At 37.8% G+C, this 16697-nt stretch overlaps 1 protein-coding gene across 1 annotated transcript in view; it reads left to right on the top strand.

Annotated features, from left to right (window-relative positions):
* The window catches only part of adam19a (ADAM metallopeptidase domain 19a), a 161000-nt gene that overhangs the window by 96152 nt on the left and 48151 nt on the right, over positions 1–16697 (top strand). Inside the window, exons 4-5 of the mRNA XM_054601327.1 lie at positions 1831–1912; positions 11631–11707. Coding sequence (XP_054457302.1) covers positions 1831–1912; positions 11631–11707 — 159 coding nt within the window. The remainder of the gene's footprint in view (positions 1–1830; positions 1913–11630; positions 11708–16697) is intronic.

Here is a 16697-nt window from a genome sequence, read left to right as displayed (position 1 = left end):
AAGACAATGAAATTAAGGCTTGTTACTGTCCCTGTAAACCGGGTAGGTCTTTATTCACATTTAAAATCATTAAAAAGCTAATGTAAGCTTAACTGTTTTTTTCCATGGAAGCGTAACATTTTATAAACATATATCTTCGTCCAACCTCACGAAGCAACGTTTATCAATTCAATTCAATTCAGTTTATTTTGTATAGCCCAGAATCACAAATTACAAATTTGCCTCAGAGGGCAATCTGTACACATGCGACATCCTCTGTCCCGGAACCCTCACATCGGCACAGTTGCATAACATATCACTATTGCATAACATTGTATCATGACCAGCTCCAAATCCACAGAACAAACCTGGAAATAAAGAACAGCTAAAACCCATTCGTGACCTGTGGAGCCAAGCCGGATAGTTGTCGAAGCTGCCTGATGCTATGCTACAAATGGCCACCCTGTGTTCCAGAAGCGAAACTTAGGGTTAATTATTGTCATTACTTGCATGGTAGTGATGAAGTGCCTCACCACTGTCAGACATTTTAAGAAATTGCATGTTACGTGTTTTATATCTTAAAGCTTCAACTAAAAGCTAATATTCTAAACCTTATATATTAGATTACATTTGGTGGAGCAGTTTGTATGATAATTTCAATTCTACTGTATTTCACATTGTTAAGGGTTAAATCATTTCATTTAAAGTGATACATTTCAATAATAAAACAGGAACCACAGATTTTTTAGGTTTAAGTAAAGGAGGCTGTAATGCTCCAGTAATGTGATGTTTCTCAGAAGAATAGCAGTTAAAACAGACCTGTCTGTGCTGCCTCATTTGAATGAAGCTCCCACCTGTTTGATCCTCTCCTCCCACCTGTGCCCTTTTTGTTCTGTGCTGGGCACCAAAGTACCACACAGACGGCCAAAGAGAATTTCAAGGTCAGTCATATTATGTAGAATAATGTACACTTACGGTCTTGTATAATAACTCTTTCTATGATTAACTCATTACATATTGAAAGGGCACTCCAGTGATTTAAAATTGCCCTTCCGCAGATTTGGGGATTCACAAGTGACAGATTAAAAAAAATAAAAAATGTTTAATAATAAAGAGGCTTTTAGCTCCTAGTATGTAGCAAACGCCTAAAATGCTTGATCCTACATTTCCCATAATGCAGTAAGTAGCATCTTATCATGCGTCTTGCTCCACCTGATACATCTAGCTACCAAGGCCAAGACAAGAGTACCCCTGATAATGTCATTAGTGGTAGTCGGAAAACACCGCTTTGGTCTGCCCCTAATGCTTGAATGTGTCGGCCCATAGTAGGCAACAGATTTCTGTTCTGTTTAAATTATGATTAAATGTAAACACACCTTAAGTGTTTATTTTAAAATAGATATTGTGATATATACAATATCTATTTTAAAATAAACACTGATTTTAAAATATATATATACAGGGGTGAAGTTTTAAATGTCTAGTGATAACAAAAATGATAAAAAAAACTTCAGTCATCATTGGATTAGATTTGTAGTGTCGCAGTCATAAATTGTATAAACTATATATATATATATATATATATATATATATATGTGTTATGCCTCTTTGGTTATGATGGATGTAACAGTACTTTCACCCAACTGGACCTCAACAGCAAGCGCTCCAAATGGATAAAGACGAGGTTTCCTGGAGTGTAAAAGAAGAGTTTTATGTCATCATGACCTCAGGCTGTATTTTTCTATGTTCTGTCCTATTTCTACCTGCTGCTGCTAAGACCTAAATTGCACATGGATCTTAAAAGTAACATCTTACTTAATCACACCCTCCTCTTTTCTTTTTCTTTCCCAGCGAGCTGTTAGGTCCAGACTTTACAGAGACCTTCTACACAGGAGACGGGCAGCCGGTGACTGTAGCCAACAGCAATTACACTGTAAGTATGAAGCAACAGGCTTAAGCAAGTCTGTAGGCAGTTTTTTTTCTTCTCCCCCCTCTTATTTAAATGCTGCTCAGTAGCACACTCCTTCTTTAAGGGTTTTTATCCCATTATCGCTTTGTTTCTAATGAGGACATTTATTGACTTCAGTCATTTCTTAACCCTAAACCAATGTCCTATTCCTTCAACACTCTAAATGATATCAGTGTTTGGCATAGTCTTTCATACCTACCGTATCCTCAGGCTTCAAGCCTTCATTGTATATATGTGATTTGGCATTTCATGTGTAATTCAAGGAAATGAAATAGGATTGTATATTTCAAGGACAGTTATGATTTACATCACTTATGATTTACATTTGAAATAATCCTTTATGATTCGTTTAACGCAGAGATTTATACAACTGTGATCTTACCACTGAATAATATTTCAAATAAATACAACAAAGACCAGCAGGGCAATGTTGGGGTGATTTATGTCATTGTAATTTGCTAACTATCTGGTCTCCCTCTGAAGAATGAGTTAGAGCCGCCAATGAGACCAAACCGGAGTTTGTGTTCTTATCAGATGTAGCAAACTCGCCACTTGGAAAGTTTAACTTCTGGCTATAGAATTATCCAGATCTTCCAGTGAGCATCTATGGGCCCTTTGAGCAAACACATTAACATTTCTCTTTACCCGGCCTCCCAGCTGCTGAGTCTAACATGAACGGAGGAAGGAAGATGACTCTGGATTCGCCTTTTAGGACCTAATGTTTTAAATAGGGGCTTTTTAAGTGTTCGTACTGGGAAGTTGATTTACCTCCAAATAATTACTGCTGAGTTACAGACGTCTCTTTGCCAATGTACATCTTTGGGAAAAATGTGCTTCAAAGTCTGATGCTCATCCTAACATGCACTGGGGAATTTATTTATTCAGTGGACTATATTTACCATCTGCACTGACTAGATGTCCACATATAATGTGGTGAACTTTCCTGTGAGAGTTGTATTATGTCCCAAATTCAACGCATTGAAATTACTCTTTGTATGATGGCAGGATTCCTCCAGGTCATTTCTGTAAAATCGTATCATTCTTTATGTAATAAACCATTAGAAACATTTATTTCAATCAGGAGAGACAAGTGAAGCAGACAATTGTTTATCATAACAGATGATGAGTGATAATAAAGTCTTGACAGGAAGTCTTTGGCGCTTAAACTCTACAGGGGGATTTGTAATTGACGGGCGTCTGCCCTGAGCAGCAGCAAGATGAATATATATTATACATTCAAAATGGAAATTGGATCCTTAAATCTTTATTTTTTGGCAATACATCCCGCACAAAGGAATGGAAATTGTTATTGCAATTTGAATTTTTTTTTTTAAACATTAATATGCACTAGCAAACTAGTAGTCTTTGTTAACTCACTTTGTTAGTCCAAGATTTTCCTCCTGAAAGAAGTGAGGTTAAATAAATAAAGTGTACAATTACTAATCCAATAATTTAACATTACAGTAACATTTTAACAGGGATTTCATAAAAGCGCGCAATGAGGAAAAGCAGTCCTGACATCATCATGTGTTCCTGAATGAAATGTGGAGATGAGTTAAAGAGTGCATCTCTTTATCTTCATATACCAACAAAAAGCACAGCACGTCTTGGATACATATTTGTTTCAACTAAAGTAAAATGTATTGTGTTACAAAATATTGTAAGGTGGAATTGCACCAAACAACACGACAGCAGTATAAATAGATCAGCGCTTGTTGTCACTACAGAAAGGAAAAGCCAAGCTGCTGAGGTTTCTTTTTTATCCTGTGAAGGTGATGGGTGTTTTAAAGGAGGAGGAATAGTTTTCACTTTGTAGAAGTCATTTTGTAAAGTTTAGCTTTCTCAAAAGACAACCTGGCAACTGACTACTGAAAGCTTACCTGTATGAACACTACTGAGGCAAATCAGTGAAATGGGAGGGGTATGTGGCTGGGTCTGAAATGAAAAGACCATACTGAATGAATAATACTGACAGATCAGTTGTGACGGATTGAACAGATTGAAGGAACGAGAGTTACAGAGCAAGAAAATCCCAGCCGTTTAACAAAAAAGATCCTACATTGTAAATCGGTGGAATTTTTTCTCTGATCACATTTCTTACGACTACGTGGGAGACGTCATAGAGGCAAAAGGCCGGAGCTATTACTGATGCATAAATTACGGAGCACTTCATTAACGCTGTCGGCCATGTGTCAGACAGGCTGTGTGTGTCAGTTGGGGGAGCAGTGCTGGTCAGCCAGGTTGAGAATGTGTTAAAGAAAATAGAACGAAATACGAGACCACTGTAGAGCCTCGAAGCAGCATCACGCTGGTAGCTTTCAACTCTAAAACATGCACACACAACTGCATCGCACCGCATGTGAAACAGCTTTAAAGGAACAGTGTGTATTCAGTTAATGTGTATGTGGGAATTAGTAATATAGTGAGTCATGGTGCAAGGAGCATTGTAACATCAGTAATCACAAAAACCTTTGTTTGCTTATATTTGATATTACATATGCAACCATTTAACATTTTGATGGATATGGTGGCACAAGGGGGGGGATGAATAACTTCTTGAATTGATAAAAAATGGTTAGTGTAGTTTCTGAGCTGCTACTAGCTCTTAGTTTCAATTTTTTTAGGTAATGCGAGTCTCTCACTGTACCACATTTACTAGCTTTGGAACTGACTAGTACAATGAATCCCTATTATGTAAAAGTAAAGAGTTTGACATCAAATTACCTATTACCAAGGAATGACCTATGAATCCCTGTCTGTCTGTTTGTCCTTCTCATATCTCGAGAACTGTTAATCTGGTCTACTTCACACTTGGGGTTTCTGGTACACAAGGATGTATAGTGTCAAGACAAGGCAGAATGCAGTACTGGGAATCAAGCAATCGATCTGCTGGCACGCGCTGGGAAAAGGAACCTGGATTTTTGAACAAAGTGACTTAGTACAACAAGCGAGGGACAGAGCAAGTGACCTAGTATTTAGAGCAACCGTTACTGAGAGTTATGTGGTAGGACAAGTATGTTGTCAATATGCTTGTTACATGATTTTATGTAAGGAAGTCAGCTAGAAGCGTTTTTTTTATCCACGCTAGTAACTTTGTTGCGTTATTGTCCTGTTACGTTTGTCCTGTTACGTTTGTCCTGTTACGTTTGTCCTGTTACATTGTCATGTAACGTTGATATATTGTTGTGTTCAGTTGTCTTGTTACATTGTCATTTTACATTGTTTTGTTGTCATGTTACATTTTTACGTTACGTTGTTACTTTACGTTGTTACGTTACGTTGTTACGTTACGTTGTTACGTTACGTTGTTACGCTACGTTGTTACGTTACGTTGTTACGCTACCTTGTTACGCTACCTTGTTACGCTACCTTGTTACGCTACCTTGTTGGTTTACCTTTTTACGCTACCTTGTTATGCTACCTTGTTATGCTACCTTGTTATGCCACCTTGTTACGTTACCTTACGTTACCTTGTTACGTTACCTTGTTACGTTACCTTGTTACGTTACCTTGTTACGTTACCTTCTTACGTTACCTTCTTACGTTACCTTGTTACGCTACCTTCTTACGTTACCTTCTTACGTTACCTTCTTATGTTACCTTCTTACATTACGTTGCTACGTTGTTACTTTACGTTGTTACTTTACGTTGTTACCTCATGTTGTTACCTTATGTTGTTACCTTACGTTGTTACGCTACGCTGTTACGTTATGCTGTCACGTTACACTGTCACGTTACGCTGTTACGTTACCTTGTTACGTTAGCATGTAACGTTACCTTGTTACGTTACCTTGTTACGTTACCTTGTTACGTTACCTTGTTACGCTACCTTGTTACGCTACCTTGTTACGCTACCTTGTTACGTTACCTTCTCACGTTACCTTCTTACATTACCTTCTTACATTACGTTGCTACGTTGTTACTTTACGTTGTTACTTTACCTTGTTACGTTACCTTGTTATGTTACCTTGTTACATTACCTTCTTACATTATGTTGTTATATCATGCTGTTATTATTGCCATGATATGTGCTGAGCAGGATATTCTACATTACAACATTACAACTTGTCAGTACTCTCAGTTTGACAAACGATGTAACATTGCTTCCAAACCTCAAAGATATATTTTGTGTTTCTGCTGTGCAGTTTTATCTGTGATAAGTTTATCAGACCAGACCAATCATCAGTGAGGTTCTAAAGAAACTGTGCCAGTGTATTTATGCAGATGCTTTACTGACTAAAAACACTTTGAGCTACTCAACATGACGTAGTTTGACAGGTGAAAGCATTTATCTATTCTGTTGCATCACAAGTCTTAAATTGATCACATCAGAGAGAATGTTCAAAGTGCCCTGAAATGACAGTCAGTCATTTGTAGCTTGTTGAGTATTATAAAGAGAGCCTGGAACATCTAAGCTTCGTCACTCCACCTTAATAATCAGTTAGTCACAAGTTTTTTTTAGTGTCTAATGTGTTGCGTTACAACACTGAGGGTTGTAACTTACGCAGAGCATAGATATACAATACAATAAATAAATAAATCAAAATGAATAATTTCAAGTTTTCAGCTATCACAAAAATCACTTTCTATCATTTATTTATTAAACCTTTATTTGTTTAGCGTAGCCCCACACACATAAAACACACATACGCACTAATAACAGACTTAAAACAAACAGAAAATGACATCAAACAATGAATAGACAATGTTTATTCAGTGTTCAAATAATCCTTAATCCTGCTTTAAAAATCTTGCACACATATGAAATAATGTGGTTTGAAGTGTCTCTGAAGCTCACACCAAAATGAGGGTGCAAAAACTTTAAATACATTTTTAGGCACTGTTGGGGTTGATGGATAGGTGGTGTGACATGAAGGGACAGCTTCCAGATGAGAAGAACCACAGGGCTCAACACAGAGAGAGGTGGTGGGATATCAGCTAAAAGTGATTGTTTCATGAAAAACAGTGTCAGCGACGTTGAAATCTGTAATTTATATAAATATAATGAAGACCGTCTTCCCCACACAGCACCGAGATAAGTCATAATACTTTGTATCTTATATTACAGAAACAATTAATTTGGTAACTGAGGATGTGTCCTTTGGATGTCTTTGATTTTCTTCGTTCTGTACTTCATTCAGGTTCTCTCCACTTCTGAGCCAACCACAGCTGGACACGGTTCACTGAGCTTTTATCCCACAATCCACCAGGTTAAAGACTTTGTGTTTGCGGTGAAGTCAAATCTAATATCTGGTTATTCCTATCTGACACTTTTTTAGATATGATAAAGTACAGTGTTGGCCACATAAATCAGGGTGCTAAGGATTCATTTGCAGTGGTTGACCCTGAGGGCTGGAAGTTTGTTCAAGTGCAGGTGAGGAGCTCAAACATTTGCTGGGTGCCTGCATGCTTGGTCTAAAGCTTCTATAATATGTCAGACAAAAACGGTGTTCAGAATACGAGGGATCTTGGGAGGTCTCAAACCCCCTAAATAACACCTAGGATCCCCGAAGACATCTAAGTCCCAAAAAAATTCTAATCATCAAAATGTGTATACATGCTTAGATATTGAAGGGTGGGAAGTACAGAGTGAAATTTATCTCAAAATGTCACATGTGTGTATTACATGATCCACAAATGAAAAAAAAATCTGATCATTTTTGCCCTCAGAAAGCTGATTAGGTCATATTTGTTTGTTTGAGTTTTGAGTCTCTTTTCACGCTCTCTCTCTCCGCACTGATCTACAATTGCATGCTGCGTTTCAGTGCTATTGGAAAACTGGGACATCCGGGCTTTCGGTTAAATCCTGTATAATTTCAAAGCTGGAAACAGGTTTTTCTAAATCTGTAGAACAAAACCTTGTCGGTGGTTGTCAGATGTGTGACTTATGTAAGTTAAACCGACTTTTTAAATTGACTATAACCTCCATTATAGATGGTTATGGTAACTGATGAAAACTGTTACAACAGCCAAAAATGATATATCTTCCAGGATCAAAGAGAGTTAATTTTAGGATATTAAAATGGGTATACAGTAAATACAACTGAAACCCATTAACATGGTTATTGGTAAAATGATTGGTGAACAAAGCAAATTGATACTAAATGTGTTTTTAACAACATTTTTTTTGATAATTATGTATGGTAGGATCAGATATGCTCAGTTAAATTCTTTATTATAAACTGAGCCAGTAAAAACAAAAACTAAAGCCTGCTAAGCAGACCAGGCAACAGTGGAACCATTAAAGGTTCTTGAAGTCAACAGACAGATTTTTGACACACTTATGTCTTGTAAGCACCGCAGAGAAATATTGTTTGTTCCTTTTAAAACCTGCTTCAGTATAAATCTTCTCCCCTCTCCTCTTCTGAACACATCGCAGACTTCTTTCTAACTTTATCTGACCTGAGATCAGATAGAGTTCTGGTTCCATGCAGCACATCTTTATTGTACACGCTCCTCTGATCAGGTTGGAGGGTTTGCGTCGAATCACAGCCGCTGCTGCAGGTGGATGGACCTGTGTGGCTATTTCTGACCTCTCATGGTAGTCCCTAGCTGATGTAGGTGAGCCGACCTGTGCCATCCAGTAGTTTACAGTATGTAAGAAATGCAACACAGACAGAATTAACCTGACAGAAATTCTAGCTCACTCAGAAGGGCAGAATGGTGGTGATGTGGCAGGTACCTTGAGATTGGAGGTGAAGTAGTCCTCTCTCTCATCTCCAGTCCAGGGTGAGCAGGTTGTCTGGTGGCCGATCCTAAGTCTCCACTCTGTACCTCATCTGAACATACAACACAAAATCCATTCACACTGGGAGTCCAGGTCTAGGACTTCCAGTGAGTTTTAACTGATTCATTTCTGAATACATTCCCTTAACGCTGAAGCAATTGTCATTTGTAGATGATGTAATACATATATGTTAACATTTTGAGATAAATTTAATGGCAACAGAGAAAATGTAACTGACAGTAGATTAAGCTTATAATGGTGCTGCTACTGGCAGTGGTTGTAATTCTGCAAATTGTACAGTTTTGTATAGTTCTTTTGTCTGAAAAGCCTCAATCATTTCTTTTGTCCTTATTTCCTAATTAAGATTTTAAACAATCCTTAAAATAACAAAATATGAGGTTTGGAGATCTGCTGTTGCTCTCAAAAAGATCTCATTATATGAACTGTGAACAGCTCACTACTGTCAGAGAAGCTCACAAGGTCAGTTAACAGTTAAATCCTGGCGTTGGTAGATATTTAATGAAGGAATCCACTCTATTGCATGCTGTGCGTTATGTTACACACAGTCCTGTGGCGGTGTGAGTGTGAGTCTGTGACATTGAGATGGACGGAGCAGCAGGAAACTCAAGTGTAACATGAAGCTTCTTCTGTCCACACAATTTGTACGTTATTTATTATCTATTCATTTTTTAACATTTCAGTTCCTTGTGGTTCCTGTGCTGCTCAGCAGTCAGCTCAGAGCTTATTTGACTAGTCACAGGACGGTTTGGACAAGCTTTGTAGGTGAGCAGCATGTTGTGGAAACATGCAGGTCTGCAGAAGGGATAGGACGACATAGGATTATATCTCGGATCACAATAAAAACACTCACAACAGGTTGAACGTGGTTCATTTGAATTATTGGAATAATTGTGAATATCTTCACAAGCAACACTTGAAAAAGCTGTGTCGCTTGCTTCCTGGTAGTAAAAAATAGGGCCTGATTCAAAAAGTAGAAATTATTATGAAAGAAAGAAACTGACTCACAATATATATATAAATATATATATATATATATTGTATTTGTTATATATAATTACCTTATTTAAGAGAATTATAATTTGTATTTATTTCAATAAATAAATGTGTCCGATCTGTGATGCAGTCAAATATTTTTAATAACTACATAAAAGGAAAAGTGATTTTAGTATGATTTTTGGGATAATCATCATATAGCCATGACATTACATTTTCATATCTTCCCATGCTGAGACTGGACAGAAAATGAAAAGATAAAATATGTCTTCCCATTTTGCCCAACATGTATTTTTTTTTCGCTGCATATTGGGAGGCATATAGGAGGATTATTTTCAGTTGTATTATGTACTTTGTACACCGCCATGAATGATAATATTTCACAAGTCCACAAGATCAAAAGTTGAGGCGAAAACCCAAGATTCATAGGGGCCTTAAAAAAGACAAATGTGTTTGTTACAACCTGGTCAAACAAAGTGAACTTCCCTTTACATTAAAACAACCTTCTGCAAACACGTCTGATACCAACTGTGGTCTCACAGCTTGAGATGCAGATGGGATCCCTCTTTTCTGCACAGTAAGCCCTCACAGATGACAGGTGGTTCCCCATGCAGCTAGGATCTCTTGGACCGCCCCCACATCACATCCTCTACCTGTCTCTGGACTAAGTGCTGAGGGTTGGCAGGGACAACTCTCTGACAACTGATTTGTATGTTGGCTCTAACAGAGATCATTTTGATCTCTGATGAGCTGACAGACTCTGGAATTGTCCAACATTGAATGAGGGCATAATTTCAACCTTGTGGTGATGAATCCCTTTTCAACATTAACAGCAGGTCCAAAGGCAGAGTTGCTTTTAGAAATCATGAAAGGTGTGATGCATTTGTTCTTTAAAGTGAACAGAAGTCTTTGGTTCTTCTGTTTGTAGTTTATTAGAGGTGTAACAGGACACAAAAACAGGAATGTTTTCAGTACAGCAGCGAAACAAAGAGCAAAATGTATAATTTATTTTGAGAATTGTAAATATTAAATGGTTCCTTTTGTCCAAAATAATGCCTTTATCAGTTGAGGCTACAATTACAAACATTTTCGCCTATTCCGGCACAACTTCCGGGACTCTTTGTCACCTCTAATCCCGTCCGTGTCCGTCAAAGCAGAGCTCCAACATTGATCCATAATAAAAGGAGTTTTAAAGAGACTGAATAAGTTACAGGTATTAAAAAAGAAGTTACCATGGTAACAACTCACTGGCCTCCATGCTGCTCTCTGCTGTTTCCTAAATGATTTTCAGCAGCTTGTGACATTGAAAGTGACACACATGGAAAAAAACAGAAAGCCATGCTGGTCGTCCACTGCCCTGAGCAGCCGGCCTTCTTCTTATTAAACTTCTCCACATCCTCATCAGGACATCTGGCCAAGCACCAACCTCCACATCAGCGCTGTCAAAGCGAGCGGTATTGATCCATCATTATTCAGATACAGTCAGCAGCTGTAGCCATGAAATGGGAGATCTCGGTCTGCTTTAGGGACACTCGCACTGAGTCAATCCAGCAGAGCATCGATTCACCGTCGGCTGGTCAGAGGCATGTCTTCATAAACATCATCACAGCTTTTTAAAAAGCGTTCTTCCAGATGAAATATAAGATAAAATAAGATAAGATGAGATCAGATAATCCTTTATTAGTCCCGCAGTGGGGACATTTACAGGATTACAGCAGCATAGAGATAGTGCAAACAAGAGACATAGTAAAAAAACAAGTATTATAAATAAGTAAATAAGTAAAAAATAAAAATCCACAATAACTAAAAAATATTATATATACAGGCAGAGTAATTATAGTATTGCACAGTGTATTTATATTGCGCAGATTTTATAGTGTTTTTTTAGTGTTCATAAATATGTATGAAATTAGTATTGATTGCAGTTATTTTCTCTTGCAGGATCACTGCTTCTACCACGGACATGTGAGAGGACATCCAGAGTCCTGGGTCGCTCTCAGCACATGCTCAGGAGTCAGGTACAGGAAACTTTGTGTGTTTGTGGTAGTTGTGTTACCAGGTTGGGTAAGGGTGCACTTATTTGCCCGAGACAAATTACAGAAGGTTTACATACTGTATTTAGTACTTCAGGTGATTCAGGGATTTGATTGAGTTGAGTGTGAGGACGGTAGGTGAGTTTCCTCTGGGTGATGTAAGTCACCTATCTTACCTGATCAAGATCCAGGATTTAAACAATATCATTGTTAAACTTTTGTGGCATTAAAGTGTGCAGGTGTAACCTTTGTCTTCTTAAGTCTAAGACAGTCATTCCAAAGACTGGGACGGGACCCAAAGGTGCGTCGCAGGAGATTTGATCAGGGTCGCCAAATCAATTAGCTGAATTCTTTCCAAAGAGCCTGTTAACTCCACCTAAATGCATTTATTTAGTCTCATTTAGAAAGTATTTAACATGTGCATATGTTTTCATTAACATGCATAAAACAAAGATGTGATTTATCAAACGTATTTCTCTTCTAAATGTTTGTTTCACCTACTTATAAATATAAGGTGATGTGGAAATGGCATTAAAAAACAAGTGTACAATCATGCTAGCAGTTCCGTGAGGATATACTTTGAGCCTAGTGCTAATACCAATATCCTGGTGTCTGTTTACATGCACTTCCTTAACCTGGTTAGGGTCTCCAGATTTCTTAAACCTACAATAACTTTTTGGGCCACTTGGGGGCAGCGGAAACACAACAATGACATATTGTCATCTTTCAAAGCTTATGAAATGGACTAGTCAGCAAACACGTTTATTTGCACATCCAGCTGTTATGGAGAAACAATATCGTTCAAGTCCAATAATTTTTTTTTATTCTGAACTTTATGTTTATAGCACACCTTCTTCACAATGTTACAACGGGCTTTACAAAAGGAAAAAAAACAGACAAAGGAAAAAAACAGACAAGGCATAGAGGCAGTAAAACAATAAAATTAATGGGAAATTTATGGAATGAAAACTGTATGAATGAAAAAACATTTTACAATCTATTTGAAACTTAACGGAGCCAGTGTAGAGAGTCAAATTTGTCCTCTCATATTAGTCCCCATTCAGTATCACTAATAACACAGCTTAGATGTCTCTGCCACCTTGTGACCTCTATGAGTCCCTGTGATGTATAACATTTTATCTTTTTAATATTTAAGACTGTATGACTGTGTCAGTAAACTAAAGATACAAAACTGAATTGGACATTGGGATGTAGTTTGATTAAAGTGCTGGTACATAATGTATTTTAGAAACTTTTTTCCCTCGTTGAAATTCTCTTTACATCTTAACAGCAACATCAATGAATCAAATGCTCTGACAAATTAAAAAAAAAGGGATCTGGTTTCTGTGGCTGACAGGACTATGATAAGCCCATCCAATCAACACATTTAGATAAAGTTCCGTTCCATTGTCAGAACTCTTGTATTTTCTTCACATTGTCATGAAAACTGGTAATTTGATCCTCTTCTGGGATACAGGCAGCAGTTTTAAAAGACTTAGATTTTCAGAGCCTCAGACAGGTTTTTAATATGGAATGCCTTTCATATTGAAGGCTCAGATTGAAGCTGTCTCCTGGCAAAGATGCTACACGCCCCGAGGATGCGTGTCCCAAAAATATGTTATATAGAGACATCAAGTTACAGCTCAGTGGGGCTAGGAATTAATTCAAAAACCCGTTCCGTAAATCCAAACAGAAACAAGTTTTTCATTACTTTTTAAAAAATCTTTAGATTTTTCTTCCCCGGTGGAGGCCGGTTCAGTGCTGACACGTCCGTCGGCACTCTCCAGTCCCTCTGTCCTGATCTGGGAAGAAAGCCAGATGCTGCTTGTTGACATCAGCTTTGATGGGAACAGAGCGGACGTGGGGGAGAATAGAGATCTGTGAGTGAACAGAATGTAAATGCTTTCTAAATGTCCAGTCATTCACAGAGCTGTCCCACACAAGTCTGTTTTTGGACTGAAAGAGGTTGAATTAAGGGATGTAGTAGTCATTTCACAGAGGGATGAATTATGTCCTGCATGCCGCTGAGTACAAAGACTTTTTGATGAAAACTTTTTGTCTGCTATCATAGCCTATACACGTTTGTTTTCAGTATTTAGAAATAAAGCATCTTGCTGAAGACTTCAAGTGATTTTTAAGAGGTGAATTTGTGTGCATCTGTCAGATCTGGCTAGCTAACATGACACATAATCAAGTGATATTATTTTATTGTATTTCTGTCAAATTTATCAGCAAAATATTGATCCTAGAGCCTGACAAACATTAGCACTCTTCATTAAAAAGCCATGAACATAGTGTCTCTGCAGTTTTAGTGCAAAACCACCCAGCACCTTCCCAAAATCGAGGACTTCGTCCAGATGGCTGAGGCTTAAAAGCAAATTCTGAGCTAGCTTTGTTTTCTTCTTTGGATATTTAACAGCAACTGTGTTTGTTCTCCACTCCCGACGTGCGTGTGTCTTGATGATCTATACAAAAAACTTTGCATAAAGAAATTCTAAGGATGTGTAAAGAGTAACTAGACCGGACAATAACAACAATTCAGATTGTATAAAAAAAAAAAGTGAGGTTCCATGCATTACCTTATTTGTTTTTCATACGGTGTGAATTCGAATAGGATGTCCTCTGATGCAGAGGCACCTGGGAGAGCTCTTTAATAAAGTGTGCAATTTTATTAAAATAATGTTTATTACATTATAGTTAACATGATCCTCTGTCCAAATGAGAGTTCTCCATTTAGCATCATGCTTCTGGAGCATTGTCACACTCTCAATGGATAGTTTCCTTTTTTTAAAGAAAAGATAAAAACTGATGTAGAAGAACCAGAGATATCAACTTGTTTAATTCCATGCATTCTTGGTCCGTGTAAAAACCTGACACCGACATTACCCACAATGCAACGCTATCGGCAGTTCATAGAGTGCTTTTTTTTACCTCATTGATCCACCCAAATTGTTGTCTGCGATAGCCTCGCTTAGCCGTTGTTTCAGGACATGGCTGTCTTGTTTGTGTGTAGGTGCAGATTAGTGAAACAGAGCAGATTGACAGACAGGCAGACAGACAGACAGACAGACAGACAGACAGACAGACAGACAGACAGACAGACAGACAGACAGACAGACAGACAAACACGATGTCTTAGCCTGCTTGCTTTTTCGTAGCTGAAAATAGAACTCTTGGCCCTATTGCCGTTTTACAAACATTGTAGTAATCCGCAAGACAGAAAAAAAATTACAGGGAAGATAGGAGAAAGTCAACGAGAAAGAGAGACAGGCAAGCCGCAAGCAGCTCTATCCTCTGCTGAATTTAGAGACATTTTGAAACAGTAGCCTTATGTTGATGCTGTTATTATGCTGATATTTTTACCAAAATAGGCTATATATCCCGATTTATTGGTAGAAACCAGGTCAAATCAGACATTCAGCATCAGCATACAGCCCAAATAGAATTATCCATTGTTTTATAACCTAATTTTCCCGCCACTGCTATGATTCAATTGTGGTATTTGCAGTCGAATAAGGCTCCGTAGCTCAATTAATGAAATAGTCAACTATTGAGGGTCACAGCTCCGACTATTAGAAAGTAAAACAAAAAACTAAGTTTAAACAACTGCACTGCTAATTAAGCTTCAGATGAAAGTCCCTTTCATTCATATGAACAGTAGAATAAGCTTTAAATCTATCTTTAAAGTTTATCTCACACTGAACAGTTTCCCTTCACTCAGCTTGCTCTGAAGAGAAATTAAACTATTCAGTTTCTTCTCTCCTTCTATGTGTGTTTTTCTTAGACTCAATACAGTGTCATTTTGAAGTGCTAAATGTAAATGCTACTTTTGAAAGCAGAATAATAGCATGACATGATAATGTCAAAAAGATGTGCAAGGAAACAAGTAGAATCAGCAGAACGATGAAGGAGCTTTTGGGGTGATTAGGCAGGGAAACGAGTGATGTGTTCTTCCGGAATCTATCACTTTTTTAATGCTCCAACATCTTTGAAAATGTCCTCTGCTTGGCAACAGTGCTATCATAAACTATGAATCAACGACATCTTTCACAAAACAACAGCGTAACTCCGCCGTCAGTCCCCATCGTGCTCATTATGAGATCATGATTACAGCACAAACACCGTCCTGGATTTTAACGAGGAGTTGTGAAAATGACAATGTTTTGTGATTTTGTTCCTGGTGTAAGCATAGAATGTGTTCATGAGGATAAAATAATGAAATAATTTCCTTGATGAGACTATTTATTGTGCTTCTGCTGCAGTGCCGTATACTATCTGCTTATTTGCTCCGTGGATTTGAGGCTTTACTTTTAAATGGCCAAACTACTGCACGACCCTGCAGAACTCGCAGGGAAATGATGATTTTGCAAAAGAAAAAATCTCTAGATTGCAAAACTTGCCAGTCACTGGGGGCCCCCGCTGCCAGGATAACAAAGTTCTGGATCAGAACTTTTGGTTTAGATTTCAGCATTCCTTATCTGCAGTCCTCCAGTAGTTCTGAGTGTTTTCGCTTTCTCTCCTGCCCCGCGGTTCCCAGCTCATTTCCCCCGCTGGCAACTTTCATGCCGTAACGAGGTGTTTTGTATAGACTCAGGATGAATTACATGGTTTTAGGATAAATTGATAAACAGCCTTGGACACATTAAGAAAAAAAAAACGTTATTTTCTCAAAAAGCATGGTTCCAAGCTCAGCTGCGACATTCTGATGGAAATTCACAGAAAAGGTAAAATATTTTTCATACAAACTTCTAATGCATATCGAACCACAGCGAAAGAGCTGCTTTTCTTTTCAAATAATTTTCTTTGCATATAAGTTATTAATGTTATCCAAAAGTAACGGGAAGTAATCGGATAACATTACTTTTATAATGCAATACTTTGATTTGGCTACTAATTACATTTTTACAACATTTGTAATTGCATTAGATTACATTTTTAAAGTATCTCTCTGATCCGTGATAATAAGCTTGTTTTT

This window comes from Anoplopoma fimbria, chromosome 7 (genome assembly GCF_027596085.1).
Source record: "Anoplopoma fimbria isolate UVic2021 breed Golden Eagle Sablefish chromosome 7, Afim_UVic_2022, whole genome shotgun sequence".
Lineage (NCBI taxonomy): Eukaryota > Metazoa > Chordata > Actinopteri > Perciformes > Anoplopomatidae > Anoplopoma > Anoplopoma fimbria.
Note: the sequence above shows the minus strand (reverse complement) of the source record. Positions and strands in the feature narration are given on the sequence as shown.